General features: G+C 40.0%; 2 protein-coding genes across 2 annotated transcripts; both read left to right on the top strand.

The window, feature by feature from the left end:
- The first annotated feature begins 13944 nt into the window (after positions 1-13944).
- Positions 13945-15189, top strand: LOC126891510 (uncharacterized). The gene has a single exon (XM_050660687.1). The coding sequence runs from the start codon at positions 13945-13947 to the stop codon at positions 15187-15189; it is 1245 nt and encodes a 414-aa protein (XP_050516644.1).
- Positions 15190-23150: 7961 nt separating this feature from the next.
- LOC126891509 (histidine-rich glycoprotein-like) lies at positions 23151-23726 on the top strand. The gene has a single exon (XM_050660686.1). It carries the CDS (start codon positions 23151-23153, stop codon positions 23724-23726), a length of 576 nt encoding a protein of 191 aa, XP_050516643.1.
- The last annotated feature ends 1247 nt before the right edge of the window (positions 23727-24973 follow it).

Genomic DNA, 24973 nt, shown 5'->3' with positions numbered 1-24973 from the left:
TCCCCTTTCCAACGATACGTCACACGTCATCCTACGTTAAGCCGTTTGGCATTTATTAATATTTAAGGGTTGCGATTTAGGGGATGCGCCAGAACGCAGGTTGTCTATCTACTTAAGTTAATACAGTGTATGACCTCCACGGTTGTTGATTACTGCCCTACATCTGTTAGGCTAACTCATGATCAGATGGTCAGTGTCTTTCTGCGGTATTCTGCTCCAATTGAAAGGCCCTCAAACAGTTGCTGTTTTGTTTTGAACGCAATATTTTGTTGTAAAATGCATCTGCCCAATATGTCCCATACATGCTCAATTGAGTTTAAATCTGGCGATTGTACAGGCCATGATAAAACCTCAATTTCGTTATCTTCGAAGAATGTTTGCAAGACCCTGGCAGTATGTGGACGCGCATTGTCATGCATTAATTGAAATTGGGAACCAGCTTCTTATGCAAAGGGTATAACAATAGGTTCGAGAATAATATCCCGGTAGTCTCTTGCATTTAGAAACCGTTCCAGATAAATGGAACTGCTTCTTCCACCAAGAGAGATGCTACCCGTATCATTAAACTGCTGCTTTGCTGTCTATGAACCTCCTGCACAGTGACCAATCGTTTAGCATTGCCAGATCGTCTCCAAATTCTTGTCCGTCTCGTATCTGGTGCAAATCCAAATAGAGAATCTATTTATATATAATATAAATCTATCAAAAAAAATCTGTGAACAAAGTAGAGGATCACTTACCTCTAACCCAATTTGCGTTTTATTATGCCCACTTAAGTCGATGAGCGCGATTTCCTGTGGATAACACACGCACTCTCACAGGTCAACGGCATCTAAACCTACTTCATGCAGTTTATTTCTAATAGTTTGGCAACTTAAAAAACAGCTGATGGGTCTCTTGCAGTCTCATTTGTAATTGTGATGCAGTTATAGTGAGATCTTCCAAATCCTGCAACCTAAGAAAACTGTCTTTAATCTGGTTGGTTATCCTTGTATGGCCTGTATGATGTTCAGCAACATCACCAGTTTCATGAATCCTTAACCACAATCCTAAAACACCACGCACCAAGCACCACGAACAAAGCACCACGCACCACCCACCACGCACCACCCACCACGAACCAAGCAACACGCACCAAGTACCACGAACCAAGCACCACCCACCACAAACCAAGCACCACAAACCAAGCACCACGCACCAAGCACCACAAACCAACCACCACGCACCAAGCAACACGAAACAAGCACCACGCACCAAGCACCACGAACCAAGCACTACGCACCAAACAACGCACCAAGCACCACAAACACAGCACCACGCACCAAGCAACACGCACCACGCTCCACGCACCACAAACCAAGCACCGCGCACCACCCACCAAGCACCACGCACAAAGCACCACGAACCAAGCACCACGAACCAAGCACCACGCTCCAAGCAACACGCACCATGAACCAAGCAACACGCACCATGAACCAAGCACCACGCACCAATCACAACTCACCACGCACCAAACACCACGAACCAAGCACCACGAACTAAGCACCACGTACCAAGCACCACGAAGCAAGCAATACGCGCATAGCACCACGAACCAAGCACCACACACCAGGCAACACGCACCAAGCTCCAAGCACCACGCACCAAACACCAAGAACAAAGCACCACGCACCACGAACCACTCTCCAAGCACCACGAACCAAGCACCACGATTGAAGCACCATGCACCACAAACAAAGCACCACGCACCAAGAACGACGAACCATGCACCACGAACCACAAACCAACCACCACGCACCAAGCAACACGAAACAAGCACCACCCACCAAGCACCAAGCAATACGCACCAAGCACCACGAACACAGCACCACGCACCAAGAACCAAGCAATAAGCAACACGCTCCACAAACCAAGCACCACGCACCAAGCACCACGAACAAAGCACCAAGCACCACGCACAAAGCACTACGAACCAAGCACCACGCACCCAGCACCAAGCGTTACGCAACAAGCACCATGCACCACACACCAAGCACCACTTTCCACGCTCCTTGCATTACGAACCAAGCACCACGCACCAGTCACAACGCACCAAGCACCACACACCAAGCACCACGCACCAATCACAAAGCATTACGCACCAAGCACCACGAACCAAGCACCACGCACCTCGCACCATGAACCAATCACCATTCACCACGCACCAATCACAACGCACCAAGCACCACACAATAAGTACCACGCACCAAGCACAACGCACCAAACACCACGCGCTAAGCACCACACACAGACACAACGCACCAAGCACCACGAACCAAGCACCACGCACTACGAACCAAGCAACACGCACCTAGCACCACGCACCAAGCACCACCCACCAGGCAACACGCACCAAGCTCCAAGCACCACGCACCAAACACCGAGAACAAAGCACCACGCATCACGAACCAAGCACTACTCTCCAAGCACCACGAACCAAGCACCACGATCCAAGCACCACGCACCGTGCAACACGCACCAAGCACCACAAACAAAGCACCACGCACCAAGAACGACGAACCATGCACCACACACCAAGCACCACGAACCACCAACCAACCACCACGCACCAAGCAACACGAAACAAGCTACAAGCAATACGCACCAAGCACCACGCACCAAGAACCAAGCACTAAGCAATACGCACCACGCTCCACAAACCAAGCACCACGCACCGAGCACCAAGCGTTACGCAACACGCACCATGAACCAAGCAACACGCACCATGAACCAAGCACCACGCACCAATCACAACTCACCACGCACCAAACACCACGAACCAAGCACCACGAACTAAGCACCACGAACCAAGCACCATGAACCAAGCAATACGCGCATAGCACCACGAACCAAGCACCACACACCAGGCAACACGCACCAAGCTCCAAGCACCACGCACCAAACACCAAGAACAAAGCACCACGCACCACGTGTACAAGAATTCATCTGTACTCAGTAGATATATCTTAAAAACACCCTGTAATTATCTACGATAATTACTTTCAGTTATTTATGTCATCATAACAATATTACAACCTTCATTCGATTATACAAATATTGTTATCCTAGATCACGATTCACTAATAATTGCAGAGTCAATTATAAACACTTTTCATGGTCGATGCTGAATAGGCATTTCTAAATATATAAACAGCAAAACTATAACAAGGGAATTCTTATTATTATATGAGACATTCGTCATTCTATTTTGTGATCAGACGTAATATTTCCACATTAAAGATAGTGTCTTTCTACACGAGACGTTCTTTGGGTGCGGTGCTACCAGCTTATGCTCATGCGAGTGTAAATAAAACAACTCAACAAGTAAAAGCGTATCAATTATTCCACCCCTCGGATAAGGGATAACCACCCTCGCCGGGAGCAGATAGCCTTAATGCCAGGGCTGTCATATGGCGATCCAAGACCAGGCGAGAACTCAGAACTAGCAGTCTAGAACGAGAAATGAGAAAACACGTCAATGTTCAGGCACCTAGACCACCTTAGACAACAGTGTGGTATGTAAAATGGATGGAGACATCAGGCCGACGCGGAGCTGAAAAGGGAATAGTATGGAGATGGAACGTCGTGGGACAATGGAAAATGGACAATGCTATGGAACGTGCAGCGAGGACTTGTGATACGAACAAAGACGTGTAAAAGTGGTAAGTCCATATTAGCTATTTTTATGGTATTTCCTGATTAATATAAAGTATAAAGTATAAACATTATGTGCTACCTTAATTACATTAATATATGTTTCAAGTTTACCTATTTTTACTTAATTATTCTATTCTATTACCAATATTTATCAATATACAAAGATTTTTTTTTACCCTCATATTAAGTTATTATAGGACGCAATGATACAATTTTATATGATTTTTTTTTACATATTTATCAACGTCTACTTTATCCTTGCTGACTTTTATTCATTTATTATTTGACTACTGATGTTTAGTACATTTTTGCAATTTTTTATGATTTTAATATTTGCTATCGTAAATATACCTATCAAAATAAATATACGATATATAACAAATATACGCTATATGCATAATACATTTAAATTATTATTCTAACTAAGTAGGTAAGTAAGGCCGGTTTTCGCTCACCGTGGGAAAAAAGTGAGCCAGAATCGGTATGCCGGTTTTCGCTCACCGTGGGAAAAAAGTGAGCCAGAATCGGTATGCCGGTTTTCGCTCACCGTGGGAAAAAAGTGAGCCAGAATCGGTATGCCGGTTTTCGCTCACCGTGGGAAAAAAGTGAGCCAGAATCGGTATGCGGATTCTCGCTCACGATGAGCCAGAATCGGTATGCGGGTTCTCGCTCACGATGAGCCATCAGGGTCCTTGGCATCGATGGACCATTCTGAACATGAGAAGAAGTGAAAGATCAACAATGACCAGAGGATCGTAAGAAGATTGTTGATTTTGAAAAGGCAACATGGCAATGACAATGGCCCATTCTGAACATGAGAAGAAGTAAAAGACCATCAATGACCAGAGAATCGTAAGAAGATTGTTGATTTTGAAAAGGCAACATGGCAATGACAATGGCCATTCTGAAAGTATATAAAAATGCTATATAATCATCATCATGACAATGGCCCATTCTGAACATGTATAAAAATGTGAAATTTTATACGATTATCATATATAGGGCTGAAAATATAATATTTGTACAAATTATGAAAAATCGAATAATTTGAAATATTTACAAAAATATTTTAAGTTGTTTATCAACATTCCGGATGCGTATGGTTGATAAGAAAGAATGTAGACGTTATTTTTGCAACAACAGGAATCCGTTAAAGATATGACAAACCACAATGCTAAAAGGCCGGATGTAAGAAACTGATAATACGTAGCCACAGTTGTTATTTGTGTAAATGTTATCGCATATTTTTAAAACCACAAGGTCTTGTTTGTCATGTTTTTTGCAAAACATGGAAATCTTATCTCTGAAATGAACAACGTAACCGTGAGAATGTAAACATGTGATCACGTTCGTGCCGCGTGGGGGTAACGAGCTGCGGAATCCTTTAAAAAACGGAGCAGCGACATTGCCAAAACGGCATTACAGCATATCTTCTTTGCTAATGATCCGATTTTGACGTATGGGGTGTCAAATGAAAGCGGTGGCGACACAGAAGCCAACTGTCAATTCTTCTTCTGTCAACGTTCAACATTAACTATCAATTCTTCTTCTTCTTTTCCGTATAGTGCCGAACAGAAAGTGACGCGAATAACGTGACGCGAATGACGTGACGTGACGCGAATAACGTGACGCGAATGACGTGACGTGACGTGAATAACGTGACGCGAATGACGTGACGTGACGTGAATAACGTGACATTTGAACGTGAATGATGTGACATTTACGTGACATTGATCAACAATGACCAGAGGGTTGTAAGAACTCATCGCTTATCTCAAGATCTCTTCTTCTTCGTGCCCGAAGAAGTGATCAACAATGACCAGAGGGTGTAAGAACGTTGTCACCTGCTTTTACCTGTGTGTCACCTGTATACCTGTATGACGCAAACCTATTGTCACCTGTGTGTCACCTGGATACCTGTGTGTGTCACCTGTATACCTGTATGACGCAATAATTGCATGAAGAAGTGATCAACAACAATGACCAGAGGCTTGTAAGAAGTGGTAGTTTTTCTTCTTCTTTCCCGAAAGGGGACCACCCTGTACGCTGAGTGCAAAAGTGGTCGCTTATCGCTAGATCTCTTCTTCTTTTCAGTAAAAAAGTATAGGGTGGTCGCCCGGCCTAGCCTAGCCTAGCCTCATCTGTATTCTTGAAACTCAATTGGTGGTAAAATAAAACAATATAAATAGATGAGAACAAATTTCATTTTCAATACATGATTTAAGCAAATATTTTCTTCTATTCAAATAGAACCAGACATGAAGCTAGCCAAACAACATACCACGCTTGATGTGGAAAACACTTAATTTTAAAAATTATTGTTGAAATTGTAAAGAGAAAATTCGAATCTTCATGTAATATAAGACTTGATCAATAAATAAGGTGTTTAAATAAAAAAACCAACATAATCTCCAACATATTTATTAATACATAGAAAAATTACAACGGCATTATTCTATAAGAAAACTAGTGACGTCAACGATCCAAATTTCTTGCGGTTCATGAAAATAGTCCAACGGCGTGACGAAGGGTTGCAGAAATCACCACACTCAAATTTGATTGGATCATCGGCATAGGCAAGGTGGTATGAAGAATTCTTCTACAAACATTAGTCCACTCGAATGTGTTTAAAATTATTCCTTTAAATTTGTCGACACAGAATAATGGATGGAGAAAACTGTCGGGCTGGAGATAGACCAATATATTTAAACTACATCTGAGCTAGTAATCCAACTGTTGTGTTTGCTATCCAATCCTAACCATTTAACATACATCTTATTGCCTTTTCGTCTAAGTACTTTTTCAACTAGGTAAATGTCGGGATTTTTTGTTTTCTGTAATTCTTCTTCGTAAAACCCGCCACTAATCGGAGTACCTTGCATGTCTTCGAGCAAATAAGTTATAGGATTCGTTATCTTTACTTGTACAATTCTAAATAATTCTGTAGTCCAATTGGGCGTGAAGGCCTTTTCAAAGAAATGTTTTGCCTTTGATACACGTACAATGTCGCCAACTTTAAATTTTCGCGGGCCGGCAATCTTTAAGTAACTATAACTTTTGTGTAAAATAGCTTTTTCGTTGGATTTGTTGACCTGAGATGGTTTGAATCCCGTTTTACTGTGCTTCGTATTGTTGTATTCCTCGGTGATTATTGGTAGGACATCCAGCCATTTGTATGATCCATGTAAACTAAAATATTTGTACAACTTTGCTTTCAACGTTCTAATAACTCTTTCACAAATGGCAGCCTTTTTAATCGTGTAGGTGCTGTAATGATTAATTTCATGTTTTTTCATTAAATTTTGAAATTTTTTGTTGTAAAATTCCGTTCCCTGATCGGATTGTAGGTTCTTCGGCACTCGTTGAGTATGGGCGAGAATGTCCGAAAATGCCCGAGTAATTTCCTCACCTGTCTTAGTCTTTAGAGGGCGTGTCCATACAAATTTTGAAAAACAATCAATTACAACTAGTATTAATTTATAATTTTTATTCTGGTGCGCATAAGGACGCATTTCAGCCAAATCCATTTGCCACAAGTCATCGAGTCCTTTGATTATTGTTCGTCGACGAGGATAGTTTTTTCGTGCTGGTTTATGCAACTCGTACACCACCTGTTTCTTTTCTTTAGACATTCTTATATACGACTTTCAATTGCTTTTAGGCGAGTATCTATATTCATCGAATGAAGGTTGTCCACTACATCCTTTAATACCTCGTTCATTTCTTTTATCTTCTTTTCCATCTTCATATCGTATATCGCATGATTTGCAATTGTTTCTGCAGCAGATTTCATATTCTTATCCGTATCCTTTTTTAAAGTATTCAAATTATCTTTAATTATTTTTTGCAACTTTTGTTCTAGAAGTGGAACTGTGGTTTTATGAAGCTCTTTTCTCACTTCATTTAGTCCAATGGATAAATCTTGTACATCATTAGTTTTCTGCTTCAGCAACTTATTTACATTATTTTCCGTATCCTTTTTTAGAGTATTCAACTCATTTTTCATTATTTTCTGTAACTTTTGCTCGAGAAGTGGAACTGTGGTTTTATGAAGCTCTTTTCTCACTTCGTTTAGTCCGATGGCTAAACCTTCTATCTCCTCAGTTTTTTGCTGCAACAACTCACCATGTGTTTCAATTAATGGTGACTGTATGTTACGCAAGTCCATTATTTGCGCATCAACGTATTTTTTCGTTGCAGCATCACCATTTTCCGATGGGTCCTTGACATTGCAAATTTTCACATTTTCGGCATTAATATTTCCGTCAGAAGTATGTGGAAATGTAACTCGCGCCACCTTTTGAGCGCTACCACCACGAGAATGATGACCGAATTTGTCGACACTCATGATGGAAATGATGCTGTCATTCACAGTTACTCTATTATATTAGCTTCTTTTAGTTCACTGATGATTGCTAGGATTTCGTTGTCGTGAGATGTGTTGCCGGCATCTTTCGAAGCCACCAAGAGTTCAAGACGCTCCACCAATTCATTTGGATCGTCCCAGTATATATATTCCCTAGGCGTTTCATTGTAAATCAATCGAGAGTCATCGATAAACCCTGATCCTTTGGAGGCAGCTGGCGAAGATAGCTGTGGAGACGCTGATTGAGATGATGTTGAACGAGTTGGTAAACGACTATGTCGCAGTTGCGTTAGTGCTGATGATGTAGTAGATCGGGTGTTTATCTGTGACGGATTCTGTGATACCGTTAATGTAGGCTGTGACAGATTCTGTACTATCGTTGATGTAGACTGTGACGGTTTCTTTGCTACCGTTGATGTAGATGCAGGTCTAAACAATGGCTTAATAATATAATGATATTTGTCTCCACTTGAACCTTTAAGGCGGCCTATTGAATCCAGATGAACTTCGGTTTTCTCTAATAACGTTTTGTATAAATTTTTATCTTCTTCATTGTAGTATTCAGGATCAGGATTATCATAGAAAATAAGGCGATATAGGCCTGGCGTCTCCTGCACCGATCCTCCTTGACCATTTTTGGCGTCATCCATAACCTCTATAGCACCGTCTTTGTTAAACTTTATTCGTCGTTTACCCCACGTCCAGCCCAACAAATCATTGTAAATAGGCCCATAGTTTTTATCGATTTTATCAGACTTCATCCAAAATTCTTTTATATATTCATGACTCATCGGAGGATATTGCTCCATATAATCGTTGAAAGCACCTTCAGAAATATTATCAGGATCAAACATTACTTGTTCGGTTTCGTTATCTTGCGATTGGTGTGTTTCTATGCTATCTTCATATTCTTCATCGTTGTTTTCAAACACATCTCCATCACTAATAAATGATACTGGTGGTGTACGATTTTCTGCTATATTCGGCTCTTTTTTTAGTCCCACTTCTTCCTTTTTCGCCTCTTCTTTTTTAACTTGTCTAAACTTGTTATCGATAGCATGATGTAACGTTTTTGATGATTGTGCAATGTCCGTGAGAGGTTTCGAGATGGGTTTAAAAAGTTTATTTAGTGACTCATCTCGTTCTGTTTTACCTAATTTCAATGCCAAATATTTTTTGCGAATTGATCTAGCCAATTCGGCAACTTTTTTCTTACGCATGGCAATGGCAACCGCATCATAAGACATTATGTTGACGACTAAACAATCTACCTACAATTTTATATATTTATCAAATCCTTTGCGGTATCGACCACTGTTGAGGGCAAAGTCTTTCATAATGACCAGCGTGCCATACCTGTCACGCCAACATTCTGAACACATTTTTTTAAATTGATCAAATGACATGTCTGGCGATACGTGTTCATCAAATATATGCTTCAAATTTATCTCGTCTTGCTTGAATAATACAATCATGTTACAATTGTCTCTTATTAGCTGCTTCGGTATTTTTGAATATGTTTGGCATAAATAAGCGGCATCGATATCTTTATGTCTGCACATGGAATAATACTCGCGAATCTTCTGCTGTCCATCACATGCAACATCGTCAAATAAAAACACAGAGTTTGCTTGAGCTTCGTCTGGACCGATAATTTCTTCATTGTCTTTGAATGGAAAATACCCAACACCTTTAACTTGCGCTATTACATCTTGCAGTAGTTGGTATTTCGGTTGAAAGAGGGATTTTGAATAAACATAGACATTTTTGAATTTGGCGCCATTTGGATTAAATAAAAGTGATAGCATGACATTAGTTTTTCCGCATCCACTTGGACCGCAAATAATGGCTCTGAATGAGTTTGGTAATAATTTTCCATGTTTACTGGTTATCACTTTCTGGACAATATCCAGATTATCAATTGGCAGCGTCTGCTCTTGTTGAACGACCTTCATCGTGTGACAAGTGTAGTAAATAAGTACGGTAATATATTATAGATGTCACCACTTGTGTGTCATCAGTCCAATGTTGGTTGTCAAAGGAGAAGGTCTCGTGAACACTCTAATTAATAAACTACCGTTTGAGCTTCATATTCCTGGTGGTTATCAGTATTGTGGACCTGGAACAAAACTAAAAAAACGTCTTGCACGCGGAGATCCAGGAATTAATCCATTAGACGCAGCGTGTAAACAGCACGATATCGCTTATTCGCAGCATTCATCTCTCGAAGAACGCCACAAGGCCGATAAAGAATTGGAAAATAGAGCCTGGGAGCGAGTTAAATCGAAAGACGCTAGCATTGGTGAAAAAACTGCTGCTTTACTTGTAACCGGTGGAATGAAGACGAAAAGAAAGTTGGGAATGGGACTTCGTCGTGGAAGAAAGGGACGTTATTCTTTTAATCGCGATGTTGTCTCACAAATTGCAAAGTCCATGAAGAGAGGAGCATCGTTACAAGATACTGCTTTGACGGCTGTACGAATTGCAAAATCCATAATCAAAAGACTTGGCGGTCGAAAAAAAATTGATGTTCCACGAGTATTGCCACTAAAATCTGGAGGTTTCCTGCCCCTCATACCTCTATTTGCAGGTCTTTCTGCTTTGGGAGCTTTAGCCGGCGGTGCAGCAGGGGTGGCGAAGACTGTGGTGGACGCAAAGAATGCCCAAAAGAAATTGGATGAAGACATACGTCATAATAAGGCGATGGAACACATCGGCTCAGGTCTGTACCTGCGTAAGAAACCGAGAGGTGGATTCGGCTTGTATATGAAAAAAAAACTTCCAATAAACCTACCCAATCGTCCGCTGTACGACTTGGACATTGCACATTACGCAAAAATGCTTAAAATACCGCATTTTCGAGGAGTTTTCATGAATGACACTCTGCCTAGAGACGGTCCTCGACAACGAGAATGTGCAATAGTTAACTTGGATGTGTCAACACATAACGGAACACATTGGGTAGCATATAGAAAGATAAACGATGACGTAGAGTATTTCGATTCATTTGGTAATCTGAAGCCGACCAAAGAACTTGTGAAATATCTGGGTGCACGTGCCAGAATTTTCTACAATAATCATCAGTATCAGAGGTTCAATCAAATCATTTGTGGACATTTATGCTTAAAGTTTTTATATAATGGAGCATATTAAAGGCATGGAACTGCTTATGGATCATATGTTTCACAAAAAACGTTTTGAAGAATTCAGTAAAGAAGAACTACAATTAATACCGCTAGATTATATTATACGAACTGTAGAACCTATAGAATTGTTATATATATGGCATAAATTGCCTGGGGAATATCGAGGAGAATGGAACTTGCAGATACTACTTCCGTGCTTCGTACATTACAACAGGCCAGATTGGAGGACTCACTGGGATGGACCAGCCGATTCTCAAGCATGTTGCCATTTATGTAAACTTGCTTTAGAACAAATAAAAAATATGCGAACATAACATTGATGTTTATTCCACTATATAACCTATTAATCCTTTGAATTCAATCAGTCATCATGTCGCAGTTGTTGAGAGTAGTTAGTACCAATTATACATTTTCATTTCAACCTTCCACACCAATCGTGTTGGATCCGAACAAAGATTATGAAATAGCTCTTCGTGCCTTTCATTCCTACAACAGTATACCAAACATTGAAAATAACAAGTTTTATTACTACAATGACAAAAACCAATTGACAAAATTTGCTTTTCCCGACGGATGTTATGAAATTGCCGATATTGAAGAATACATACAAAAGAAACTGGGTGCCGACAATGAGCTTAAACCGGAAACGATATTTAGTCTAAAACCTAACCACAACACGTTGCAGTGTCAGATATTTAGCAAATATAAGATTTCGTTTAAGCAACCAGATAGTCTTGGTACAGTATTGGGATTTTCTCCGACAATACTCAATCCCGGAAAGACGTATTCTTCGGATCTACCTGTTAGGATTATTAAAGTATCTAGCATACGCTTTGAATGTAACATTAGTACCGGAGCCTTCGACGGTAACAGACCTGGTCACACGATCTATGAATTTGTCATACAATCGAATCCTGGGTACGCAAATGACGAAACTCCTCACAATTTGTTGTATTTACCCGTTGTGCCACAGCGTGAACTTACCAATATCACTGTCTTGGCTCTCGATCAAGAAGGACGACCTGTAAACTTTAGAGGAGAAGAGAGCACGTTGGTTTTGGAACTTAGATCACGAGGGAAATGGGCCTAGTAATAAGGCCATCTACTGCTCCAAGAACACCATTAGTTGTGAAACCGTCTAAGTGGCAACATCGTATCCACAGAACACCATTACAACCGTCTCAGCGTAAACATCTTACGTTCGCAAAAAAATTGGTTTTACAATCACTTGGTTTTAAACTAAAAAAATAATTGATGGATTCGACCGTTACTTGATGGAAGTTCATTTTATCTAACAATAAAACACTGAAAACGTTTGTTTTCTATACTTCCACAAAATTTATTATAACTAAGTGACTACAGCTGTTTCGGCGAAGTGCCTTTCTCAAGTGATATAGTTTACAATGTGTTTGCCTTTTTAAGTCTTCAACTGAAGAGGTTGAGGAGTGGGGAGCTGTTTGTCTCGAGTTGGTCATTCAGAATTATATCTGTATTTTTCAGTTTATTAATTTCCATAGATTCTAAAAAAGATAGCTTAAGGCCTTTATTTTGAATATGTAGAATTTGAAACTCTTCATTGAAAGAATGATTATGATCTAGAAGGTGAAGTGCGTATGTAGAACTGTCTGTTTTTCTATTGTTGAATGCCCTTTTGTGTTCTGCTATCCGTTTGTCAAAAGTTCTGCCAGTTTGACCGATGTACGTTTTCGGACAGTCACCACAAGTTAGTTTGTACACACCACTCTGTAGTTGCTTTCTATTTCGGCTTTTATTGTTCTTAATATATTTGCTTAAGTTGTTGTTAGTTCTGAAAACTGGTGTTATTCCTTTCTTTTTTATGTATCTGGCTATCTTTGTTGTTATCTTGCCAGTATATGTGAGAGAGCAGAAGGTACTGGGTTCTTTCTGTGGTGGTACAACACAAATTAGCAGCCTACCATAGCATGATACATAGACTGACAGAAATTCCCATGACAAAAAATAACTTCGAGATAGAACTAAACATCATTAAACAAATAGCAGTAAACAACGGCTATAACGAACAAACAGTTAACAAAATTTTAAACCAAAAACTCCATAAGAAAGCCCTGAAATTAGTGTATCCACCACCACAGAAAGAACCCAGTACCTTCTGCTCTCTCACATATACTGGCAAGATAACAACAAAGATAGCCAGATACATAAAAAAGAAAGGAATAACACCAGTTTTCAGAACTAACAACAACTTAAGCAAATATATTAAGAACAATAAAAGCCGAAATAGAAAGCAACTACAGAGTGGTGTGTACAAACTAACTTGTGGTGACTGTCCGAAAACGTACATCGGTCAAACTGGCAGAACTTTTGACAAACGGATAGCAGAACACAAAAGGGCATTCAACAATAGAAAAACAGACAGTTCTACATACGCACTTCACCTTCTAGATCATAATCATTCTTTCAATGAAGAGTTTCAAATTCTACATATTCAAAATAAAGGCCTTAAGCTATCTTTTTTAGAATCTATGGAAATTAATAAACTGAAAAATACAGATATAATTCTGAATGACCAACTCGAGACAAACGGCTCCCCACTCCTCAACCTCTTCAGTTGAAGACTTAAAAAGGCAAACACATTGTAAACTATATCACTTGAGAAAGGCACTTCGCCGAAACAGCTGTAGTCACTTAGTTATAATAAATTTTGTGGAAGTATAGAAAACAAACGTTTTCAGTGTTTTATTGTTAACTAAAAAAATGACGACAGTGTATGAAAATCAAGAACATTCAGACAGCGTAGTAATGCCTCCAATATTCGATATTTATCGTAAGCCAATGTTTGATGAATCGATTCGAAAGGCTGAATACCGAACATATGCACCATTCATTAAATCATTCAACTGCAATGATATTGTTGAATTCAGCATTAATCAAGTTGACTCGTTTTTTGAAATGAGCGAAACCTTGTTATGCATTAAAGGATCACTCGTCGATAAAGCGGGATCTGGAACAATCACGCTAGCAAATAATGTGGGTGCTTTTCTGTTCGATTCGTGTACGTACAGCGAAAGCGCACGGGAGATGGAAACAGTGCGGGATCCTGGTATCGTAAGTGCTGTACGTGCTATGACATGTTACAATCAGGAAGATTCCAAGTATATGGTTATGGCAGGTTGGAATTACCCTAATAATCCCATTCTAAACGATACTTCATTCAACATACAGATGCCTCTTAAGCACATTTTTAACATTTTCAACGATTATCCAATGATTACGTGTGGTCGTCAAACAATAAGACTAGTTCGAGCTCGAAACGACAACGATTGTTTAATTATTACAGATGCAGCTACAACAGCAAAGATTAACATCACCAACATTGAGCTCAGAGTGAAGCACATATATCCCAACGATGAAATTAAACTACAACTAATGACGTCCATTCAAGAAGATCGCCCTATAGTTATTCCGTTTAGAAAGTGGGAATTGCACGAATTGCCTGCCATTACCAAAGGTGCTAGGCGTGAAGTTTGGGCTGTTAAAACTAGCACATCCGTTGAAAGACCACGTTATGTCATTGTTTTCTTTCAAACAGGCAAACGTAACACAATCACATCTGATCCCACATTATTTGACAATGTCAGCATCCAAAGTATTAGATTATCGTTAAATGGAGAATACTGGCCAAACGAGAGAATGCAGTTGGATTTTAGCAAAACTGACTACAACGAGGCCTATTTCAACTATACCGAATTTTACCCAAGCTACATACATTCCCAACAAAAACGACCTCTACTTGATTTCTTAGCTTTTAAGAATCGTGCATTGTTCGTTATCGATTGTTCGAAACAAGAAGAAAGCATGAAAGCATCCACCGTTGACGTAAAACTCGATATTGAAGCGAATAACGGTTTTCCTGACAACACCAAGGCCTATTGTATTATTATTCACGACTGTGTAATGGAGTACTTCCCTCTCACCGAAATTGTAAAAAGTCTAACTTAGACGCATGAGGTGTCAGTAGTACACGAGCAGTCATCATGAGAGTAGCATTCGTAGATATTCAGGGATTCGATGTGGACGGGTGGTTTGTTCCCAAAGAACTAACCATCGAAATAGGTTTTAAACGAAGCCATTACATCTTTTTACCTCCAAAACCATTCAATGCGCTAAGTAATGAGGATAAGAAGACGGCATCATACGTGGAGAAAAAACTGCTTGGTATTCGATATTCTGATGGAGATGTAGAATTGTCCAAACTAAATGAAATACTTGAAACCAAGTTGTTGTATGCCGCTGATTACATATATGTCCGAGGAGAACAAAAGGCAGCATTTTTAAGCAAGAAATGTCACATTTTTGGAGTTTTTCCCCTTATTATTGATGTTTGCAAGTTTGATGGTACGCCTCTTGCTACTGGAAACGTTGGTCCTGCTACAAACCCCTGCCACGCTGTTGGACTATTTTCATGCACCGAAAGAAATGTGGATCGTCTACGACACTGGTTTTCTTCTACTGTAATACCGTTGTAATTTTTCTATATATTAATAAATATGTTTAAGAGTTTTTTTTGGTTTTTATTTAAACACCTTATTTACTGATCACGTCTTATATTACATGAAGATTCGAATTTTCTCTTTACAATTTCAACAATAATTTTTAAAATTAAGTGTTTTCCACATCAAGCGTGGTATGTTGTTTGGCTAGCTTCATGTCTGGTTCTATTTGAATAGAAGAAAATATTTGCTTAAATCATGTATTGAAAATGAAATTTGTTCTCATCTATTTATATTGTTTTATTTTACCACCAATTGAGTTTCAAGAATACAGATGAGGCTAGGCTAGGCTAGGCCGGGCGACCACCCTATACTTTTTTACTGAAAAGAAGAAGAGATCTAGCGATAAGCGACCACTTTTGCACTCAGCGTACAGGGTGGTCCCCTTTCGGGAAAGAAGAAGAAAAACTACCACTTCTTACAAGCCTCTGGTCATTGTTGTTGATCACTTCTTCATGCAATTATTGCGTCATACAGGTATACAGGTGACACACACAGGTATCCAGGTGACACACAGGTGACAATAGGTTTGCGTCATACAGGTATACAGGTGACACACAGGTAAAAGCAGGTGACAACGTTCTTACACCCTCTGGTCATTGTTGATCACTTCTTCGGGCACGAAGAAGAAGAGATCTTGAGATAAGCGATGAGTTCTTACAACCCTCTGGTCATTGTTGATCAATGTCACGTAAATGTCACATCATTCACGTTCAAATGTCACGTTATTCACGTCACGTCACGTCATTCGCGTCACGTTATTCACGTCACGTTATTCACGTCACGTCATTCGCGTCACGTTATTCGCGTCACGTTATTCGCGTCACGTCACGTCATTCGCGTCACGTTATTCGCGTCACGTTATTCGCGTCACTTTCTGTTCGGCACTATACGGAAAAGAAGAAGAATTGATAGTTAATGTTGAACGTTGACAGAAGAAGAATTAACAGTTGGCTTCTGTGTCGCCACCGCTTTCATTTGACACCCCATACGTCAAAATCGGATCATTAGCAAAGAAGATATGCTGTAATGCCGTTTTGGCAATGTCGCTGCTCCGTTTTTTAAAGGATTCCGCAGCTCGTTACCCCCACGCGGCACGAACGTGATCACATGTTTACATTCTCACGGTTACGTTGTTCATTTCAGAGATAAGATTTCCATGTTTTGCAAAAAACATGACAAACAAGACCTTGTGGTTTTAAAAATATGCGATAACATTTACACAAATAACAACTGTGGCTACGTATTATCAGTTTCTTACATCCGGCCTTTTAGCATTGTGGTTTGTCATATCTTTAACGGATTCCTGTTGTTGCAAAAATAACGTCTACATTCTTTCTTATCAACCATACGCATCCGGAATGTTGATAAACAACTTAAAATATTTTTGTAAATATTTCAAATTATTCGATTTTTCATAATTTGTACAAATATTATATTTTCAGCCCTATATATGATAATCGTATAGCATTTCACATTTTTATACATGTTCAGAATGGGCCATTGTCATGATGATGATTATATAGCATTTTTATATACTTTCAGAATGGCCATTGTCATTGCCATGTTGCCTTTTCAAAATCAACAATCTTCTTACGATTCTCTGGTCATTGATGGTCTTTTACTTCTTCTCATGTTCAGAATGGGCCATTGTCATTGCCATGTTGCCTTTTCAAAATCAACAATCTTCTTACGATCCTCTGGTCATTGTTGATCTTTCACTTCTTCTCATGTTCAGAATGGTCCATCGATGCCAAGGACCCTGATGGCTCATCGTGAGCGAGAACCCGCATACCGATTCTGGCTCATCGTGAGCGAGAATCCGCATACCGATTCTGGCTCACTTTTTTCCCACGGTGAGCGAAAACCGGCATACCGATTCTGGCTCACTTTTTTCCCACGGTGAGCGAAAACCGGCATACCGATTCTGGCTCACTTTTTTCCCACGGTGAGCGAAAACCGGCATACCGATTCTGGCTCACTTTTTTCCCACGGTGAGCGAAAACCGGCATACCGATTCTGGCTCACTTTTTTCCCACGGTGAGCGAAAACCGGCCTTACTTACCTACTTAACTACTTATTTACAAGGGTTAATATAACGTTATTTATTTTTGAATTTTTTATTACCACTGCAATTTTTACATATTTTTACCATATATTGACGTATTATTTTATCTCCATATTTTTTTACTATATATCTATATACTACATATCTATATACACCGTAAGACTATCGAATTTATATTTTCGCTAAGAAGTGCAGGAGCTGAAAAAAAAATATGTATAAATGAGTAGCAACAAAGTTACTTGGGAAGATTTTGTCAAAATAGTTGAGGAAATTGCACAAGAAATAGACAGGCAAAGCAGAAGAGTCTTAAAGAAAAAAGTTCCGAAATCTAAGGACATAAAGGAAGAAGTGACGACACAGCTAATTAAAGCTTATAACAAGTTCACGCAATTGACTAGGAGAAACTGGGAAGCACTTTCGGACAAACAAAGGGAATCGTGCAACAAATATTTTGGAAAAATCAGAGACAAAGTTATACGATCATTTCAAGCAGTAAATGTGAGAACAGTGGTTCCAAGTTCAATACATCAACCAATCGACAAGGAAGTTGAAGAGGAACAAAGCGATGAGGAAATAGAAGAAGGAAAAAGCGACGAGGAAGGAGAAGAAGAAATAATTAACGACGGAATAAAAGAGGAAAAAGGTGACATAAAACAAGATATAACAATATTAAACATGGCTTTGACAATCAATGAATTTTTGAATATCGCAAGCAAGATATTGCCCAACGAGTTCGATGGAAGCGCAGGGAAATTACAACCATTTTTAGACGCATTAGAACTACTTGGAAAATTGGCAGGTCATGAAGACACAGCTGTAACGCTAATAAAAACGCGACTCACCAATAAGGCTAGGAACCTAATAACCACAGAAGATACGATTCCACGGATAGCTGAAGCACTAAAGAAAGAATTAAAAGGTGATAATCCGAAGAATTTAATAGCCAAATTAGCCAAAAAAAGGCAAGGGCATAGAGATGCAGCAGTGTACGCATCTGAAGTGGAAGAGTTAGCAGAACAATTAAAAGTAGCATACATAGCGGAAGGAATGCCACTTGACTTAGCAAAGAAATATACGACGGAAGCAGTAGTAACAACAATGAAACGAAACGCTAATGCAGAGAAAGCTAAGCTAATACTGGAAGCAGGTAACTTTACATCACCGCAGGAAGTAGTATCTAAATTTTTGTCGATCGATACGACTGAAGAAAATGCACAAGGAAGAGTCTTAAATTATAGGACAAACTACGAGAATAGGAGAGGACAGCAGCAATACAGAAGAGGATACCATAACAAATATGACAGAGGAAGAAGAAATAACTTCGAACAACGGAACGAAGGAGAAGCAACGGACAATCAACGAAATTATTCGAACAGAGGATACAGACAATTTAACAATCAAACATACAGAGGAAACCAGAGAGGCGGACGTAACAGGAACGTAAGGTTACTAGAAATAGAGGACAGTCAAGAAGAGCAAGAAAACCAGCAGTTGGGGTTTTGAATGAACAAGAAGTTGGAAGCACACAGGCAGAAATAAAATATAACATTTACAACTTCGACCTAAACCTAACGAACTTTGTACGAATGAAAACAGGAATTCTTGAAAACACAAGCACTTTTATCATAGACACAGGAGCTGACATTTCAATACTAAAATGTTCACAAGATTTTATGAAGGAACAGGTGAAACCAAACACAAAGGCGAAAATAAAAGGAGTCACTAAAGGAGAGTTGCAAACAATGGGAGAAGTTGAGACAACACTCGAAGTAAAATGAACTCGATTCGAACACATCTTTCAATTGGTAGAACCTAACTTTCCAATTCCAACAGACGGAATCATTGGGAGAGACTTTATTTCTAACTTTCAATGTATACTAGATTACGCAAACCTTAAAATGCACATTAAAGAGGACAACGATTGTTACATTAGTACGAAAATTCTGGATAATATAGACAATGACACCATAATAATACCGCCTAGATGTGAAATTTACAGAATCGTAAAAATTTTTCAAACGTTAAAGAAAGACAGGATAGTGGAACAGCAAGAAATACAACCAGGAATATTCATAGCAAGAGCAATTATTTCAAGTAATAATCCATACATCAAAATTTTGAACACAACGTACGAAACAGTAAATGTAGACGCAAGCACAATCAGGACGTTGGATATTAAACTATTCAATATATATAGGCTAGTCAACGACAGCAAGGACAGAAAAAAAGAATTACGAGAATCACTGAAATTAGACATACCAGAATACATACGAGACAACTTAGTATCGTTATGCGAGGAATATTCAGACATATTCGCCCTAAGGCATGATATGTTAACCTGTAACAATTTCTACGAACAAAAACTAAGAGTTAAAGACCAAACTCCGGTATATATCAAGAATTATAGGACACCTCATGCGCAAACAGAGGAATTAAATCGACAAGTACAAAACCTAAGAGACCAAGGAATCATAGAACCATCTACATCCGAGTACAACAGCCCAGTAGTACTGGTACCGAAAAAAGCTATAGATGGAGGAAAAGCATGGAGATTATGCATAGATTTTAGACAACTGAACAAGAAGATAGTTACAGACAAATTTCCATTACCAAGAATAGATTCGATATTAGATCAACTAGGAAGAGCAAAATGGTTTTCAGTTATAGACTTAAAGTCAGGCTTTCACCAGATACCATTAGAAAAATCATCGAGAAAATACACATCGTTCAGCACAGAAAATGGAGCATTTCAATTTACCAGATTACCTTTTGGATTAAATGTAAGCCCAAATAGCTTTTCAAGAATGATGTCAATAGCATTTTCAGGATTAACACCAGACAAAGCATTTCTTTACATGGACGATATCGTAGTAATTGGAATATCCGAAAAACACCACTTAGACAACCTGAAAAAGACATTCGAGACATGTCGAAAATTCAATTTGAAACTTAACCCAGGAAAATGTCAATTCTTTAGAAGGGAAGTAACATATTTAGGACATGATCTTTCTCAAGAGGGAGTATCAACAGACAAAGCGAAGTATGCAGCAATTGAACAATATCCGACACCTAAGACAGCGGAAGAAACAAAGAGATTTGTAGCATTTTGCAACTATTACAGACGTTTTATTAAAAATTTTGCGGAAATATGCAGACCACTCAACAAATTATCGAGGAAAGGAGTAGAATTTTCGTGGACCGAGGAGTGTGAAAAAGCATTCAAAAAGCTTAAAGCATCTCTGACGAAACCACCAATTTTAAAATATCCTGATTTCAACAAACAATTTATCTTAACAACAGACGCATCCAATGAGAGTTGTTCAGCAATCCTAAGTCAAGATTATAACGGAATTGACCTACCTATAGCATATGCATCAAGAAGTTTTAGTAAAGGAGAATGTAATAAACCTATAATCGTTAAGGAATTACTAGCGATTCATTGGGGAATTAATTATTATAAATGTTATCTATATGGAGCACCAACATTCAAAGTAAAAACAGACCATAAACCTTTGACACACCTATTTGCAATGAAAGAACCAACCTCAAAACTCACGAGGATCAGATTAGACCTAGAAGAATATGACTTCGAAATAGAGTATATAACAGGGAAAAGTAACTACGCAGACAGCCTTTCAAGAATAACATTGCATCAACTAAAAAACCTATACATAGACAACGCCCATATACTAGCTATAACAAGAGCTCAAGCAAAAGAAAAGGAGAAAGAAGCAAGACAAACAAAGGCTGAAAGTGAACTCGCACTACAGCCAGAAGCCACCAAACAGACAGTAAGGAAGGTACTAAATAATTTAGAGGCGCATAGACTACCAATTTTGTCCTTTGGAGCAGAACTAATCTCACCAAGACTGAGCATTAGGGCCAAAAACAAAATAAAATGCAGCAAAAGCATAGCCACAGGATTGAATCGTTTCGATTTAAACCAAGCGTTGGTACAGCTTGATAAGCTGGCGGTAGAGAATGCAGTACGTAAAGTAAAAATATACGTAAATGATATTATTTTTAAAATGTGCACAATTGATGAATTTATTAAAGAAGGAAATAAAAAATTGAAGAATATTATATGTGAAGTACCAGAAACAATAAAAGATGACAAAGAAAAACACAGATTAATAGAAGAATATCATAATCATCCGATGTTCGGAGGACACTTAAGGGAAAATAGACTAATAAAGAGGCTAAAAGCAAGATTCAGATGGAAAAATTTAGAAAAAGACGTAAGAAAATACGTTAAACAATGCCATGAATGTCAAATTAACAAACCGAAAAGAACACATGTCACAGAAGTCGTGATATCGGACACTTCTTCGAAACCAGAGGACACAGAGTACATAGATACGATAGGTCAATTCACTAGAAGCAATGAAAGCAAGGAAGACAAAAAAGAGCGGCAAGAAGAAAATAAGCCCAAAACAACATCACAACACTTTAAAATAGGAGACCTAGTCCTAGTAAAAAGGGAAGAGAATGGTAAGTTTGATAGTCTTTATGTAGGTCCTTTCACAATAACAGAAGTAAATAACGTTAATTGTAAAATCAGAATAGAAAACAATAAAATCAAGGAAATACATAAGAATAGATTATATGCTTACAATCCGAAAACACAGTGAGTGACAAGTGTTACGAAACAATGTTGTTAAACGAACATTTTATATTATTTATGTATTTGCGTAGGCTTAGGAAGTTTGTATATAAAATAAATTTTTTGTATTGATTACAACACAGTATGGGTTGGTAGCACGACTTGCAAATTTCCCTCCCCGTAGTCGGAAAATTTCTAAAAAGGGAAGGTGTACAAGAATTCATCTGTACTCAGTAGATATATCTTAAAAACACCCTGTAATTATCTACGATAATTACTTTCAGTTATTTATGTCATCATAACAATATTACAACCTTCATTCGATTATACAAATATTGTTATCCTAGATCACGATTCACTAATAATTGCAGAGTCAATTATAAACACTTTTCATGGTCGATGCTGAATAGGCATTTCTAAATATATAAACAGCAAAACTATAACAAGGGAATTCTTATTATTATATGAGACATTCGTCATTCTATTTTGTGATCAGACGTAATATTTCCACATTAAAGATAGTGTCTTTCTACACGAGACGTTCTTTGGGTGCGGTGCTACCAGCTTATGCTCATGCGAGTGTAAATAAAACAAATCAACAAGTAAAAGCGTATCAATTATTCCACCCCTCGGATAAGGGATAACCACCCTCACCGGGAGAAGATAGCCTTAATGCCAGGGCTGTCATACACGAACCACTCTCCAAGCACCACGAACCAAGCACCACGATTGAAGCACCATGCACCACAAACAAAGCACCACGCACCAAGAACGACGAACCATGCACCACGAACCACAAACCAACCACCACGCACCAAGCAACACGAAACAAGCACCACCCACCAAGCACCAAGCAATACGCACCAAGCACCACGAACACAGCACCACGCACCAAGAACCAAGCAATAAGCAACACGCACCACGCTCCACAAACCAAGCACCACGCACCAAGCACCATGAACAAAGCACCACGCACAAAGCACCAAGCACTACGAACCAAGCACCACGCACCGAGCACCAAGCGTTACGCAACAAGCACCATGCACCACACACCAATCACCACTTTCCACGCTCCTTGCATTACGAACCAAGCACCACGCACCAGTCACAACGCACCAAGCACCACACACCAAGCACCACGCCCCAATCACCACGCACTAAGAACAAAGCACCACGCAACAAGCACCAAGCACCTCGCACCAATCACAAAGCATTACGCACCAAGCACCACGAACCAAGCACCACGCATCTCGCACCACGAACCAATCACCATTCACCACGCACCAATCACAACGCATCAAGCACCACACACTAAGTACCACGCACCAAGCACAACGCACCAAACACCACGCGCTAAGCACCACACACAGACACAACGCACCAAGCACCACGAACCAAGCACCACGCACTACGAACCAAGCAACACGCACCTAGCACCACGCACCAAGCACCACCCACCAGGCAACACGCACCAAGCTCCAAGCACCACGCACCAAACACCGAGAACAAAGCACCACGCACCACGAACCAAGCACTACTCTCCAAGCACCACGAACCAAGCACCACGATCCAAGCACCACGCACCATGCAACACGCACCAAGCACCACGCACCAAGAACGACGAACCATGCACCACACACCAAGCACCACGAACCACCAACCAACCACCACGCACCAAGCAACACGAAACAAGCACCAAGCAATACGCACCAAGCACCACGCAGCATGCACCACGCACCAAGAACCAAGCACTAAGCAATACGCACCACGCTCCACAAACCAAGCACCACGAACCAAGCACCACTTTCCACGCTCCTTGCATACGAACCAAGCACCAGGCACCAATCACAACGCACCACACACCAAGCACCACGCACCAAGCACCACGTCCCAATCACCACGCACTAAGAACAAAGCACCACGCAACAAGCACCACGCACCAAGAACAAAGCATTACGCATCAAGCACCACGAACCAAGCACCAAGCACCATTCACCACGCACCACCCACCAATCACAACGCACCAAGCACCACACACCAAGTACCACGCACCAAGCACAACGCACCAAACACCACGAACCAAGCACCACGAACAAAGCACCAAGCACCACGAACCAAACAACACGCACCAAGCACCACACACCGAGCACCACGTTCCAATCACCACGCACTAAGAACAAAGCATCACGCAACAAGCACCACGCACCGAGAACAAAGCATTACGCGCCAAGCACCACAAAACAAGCAGCACGCACCAATCACCTCACACTACGAACCAAGCACCATTCACCACGCACCAATCACAACGCACCAAGCACCACACACCAAGTACCACGCACCAAGCACAACGCACCAAACACCAAGCACCACGAACCTAGCACCACGAACCAAGCACCACGAACCAAGCAACACGCACCAAGCGTCACGACCAAGCACCACGCCCCAAACACCACGCACCAAACACCACGAACCAAGCACCACGCACCAAGCACAACGAACCAAGCACCACGCACCAAGAACTACGCAACAAGCACCACCCACGATGCACCACGAACCAAGCAC

This window comes from Diabrotica virgifera, chromosome 9 (assembly GCF_917563875.1).
Source record: "Diabrotica virgifera virgifera chromosome 9, PGI_DIABVI_V3a".
NCBI classification, from domain to species: domain Eukaryota; kingdom Metazoa; phylum Arthropoda; class Insecta; order Coleoptera; family Chrysomelidae; genus Diabrotica; species Diabrotica virgifera.
This window is presented reverse-complemented; position numbering and strand designations above follow the sequence as displayed.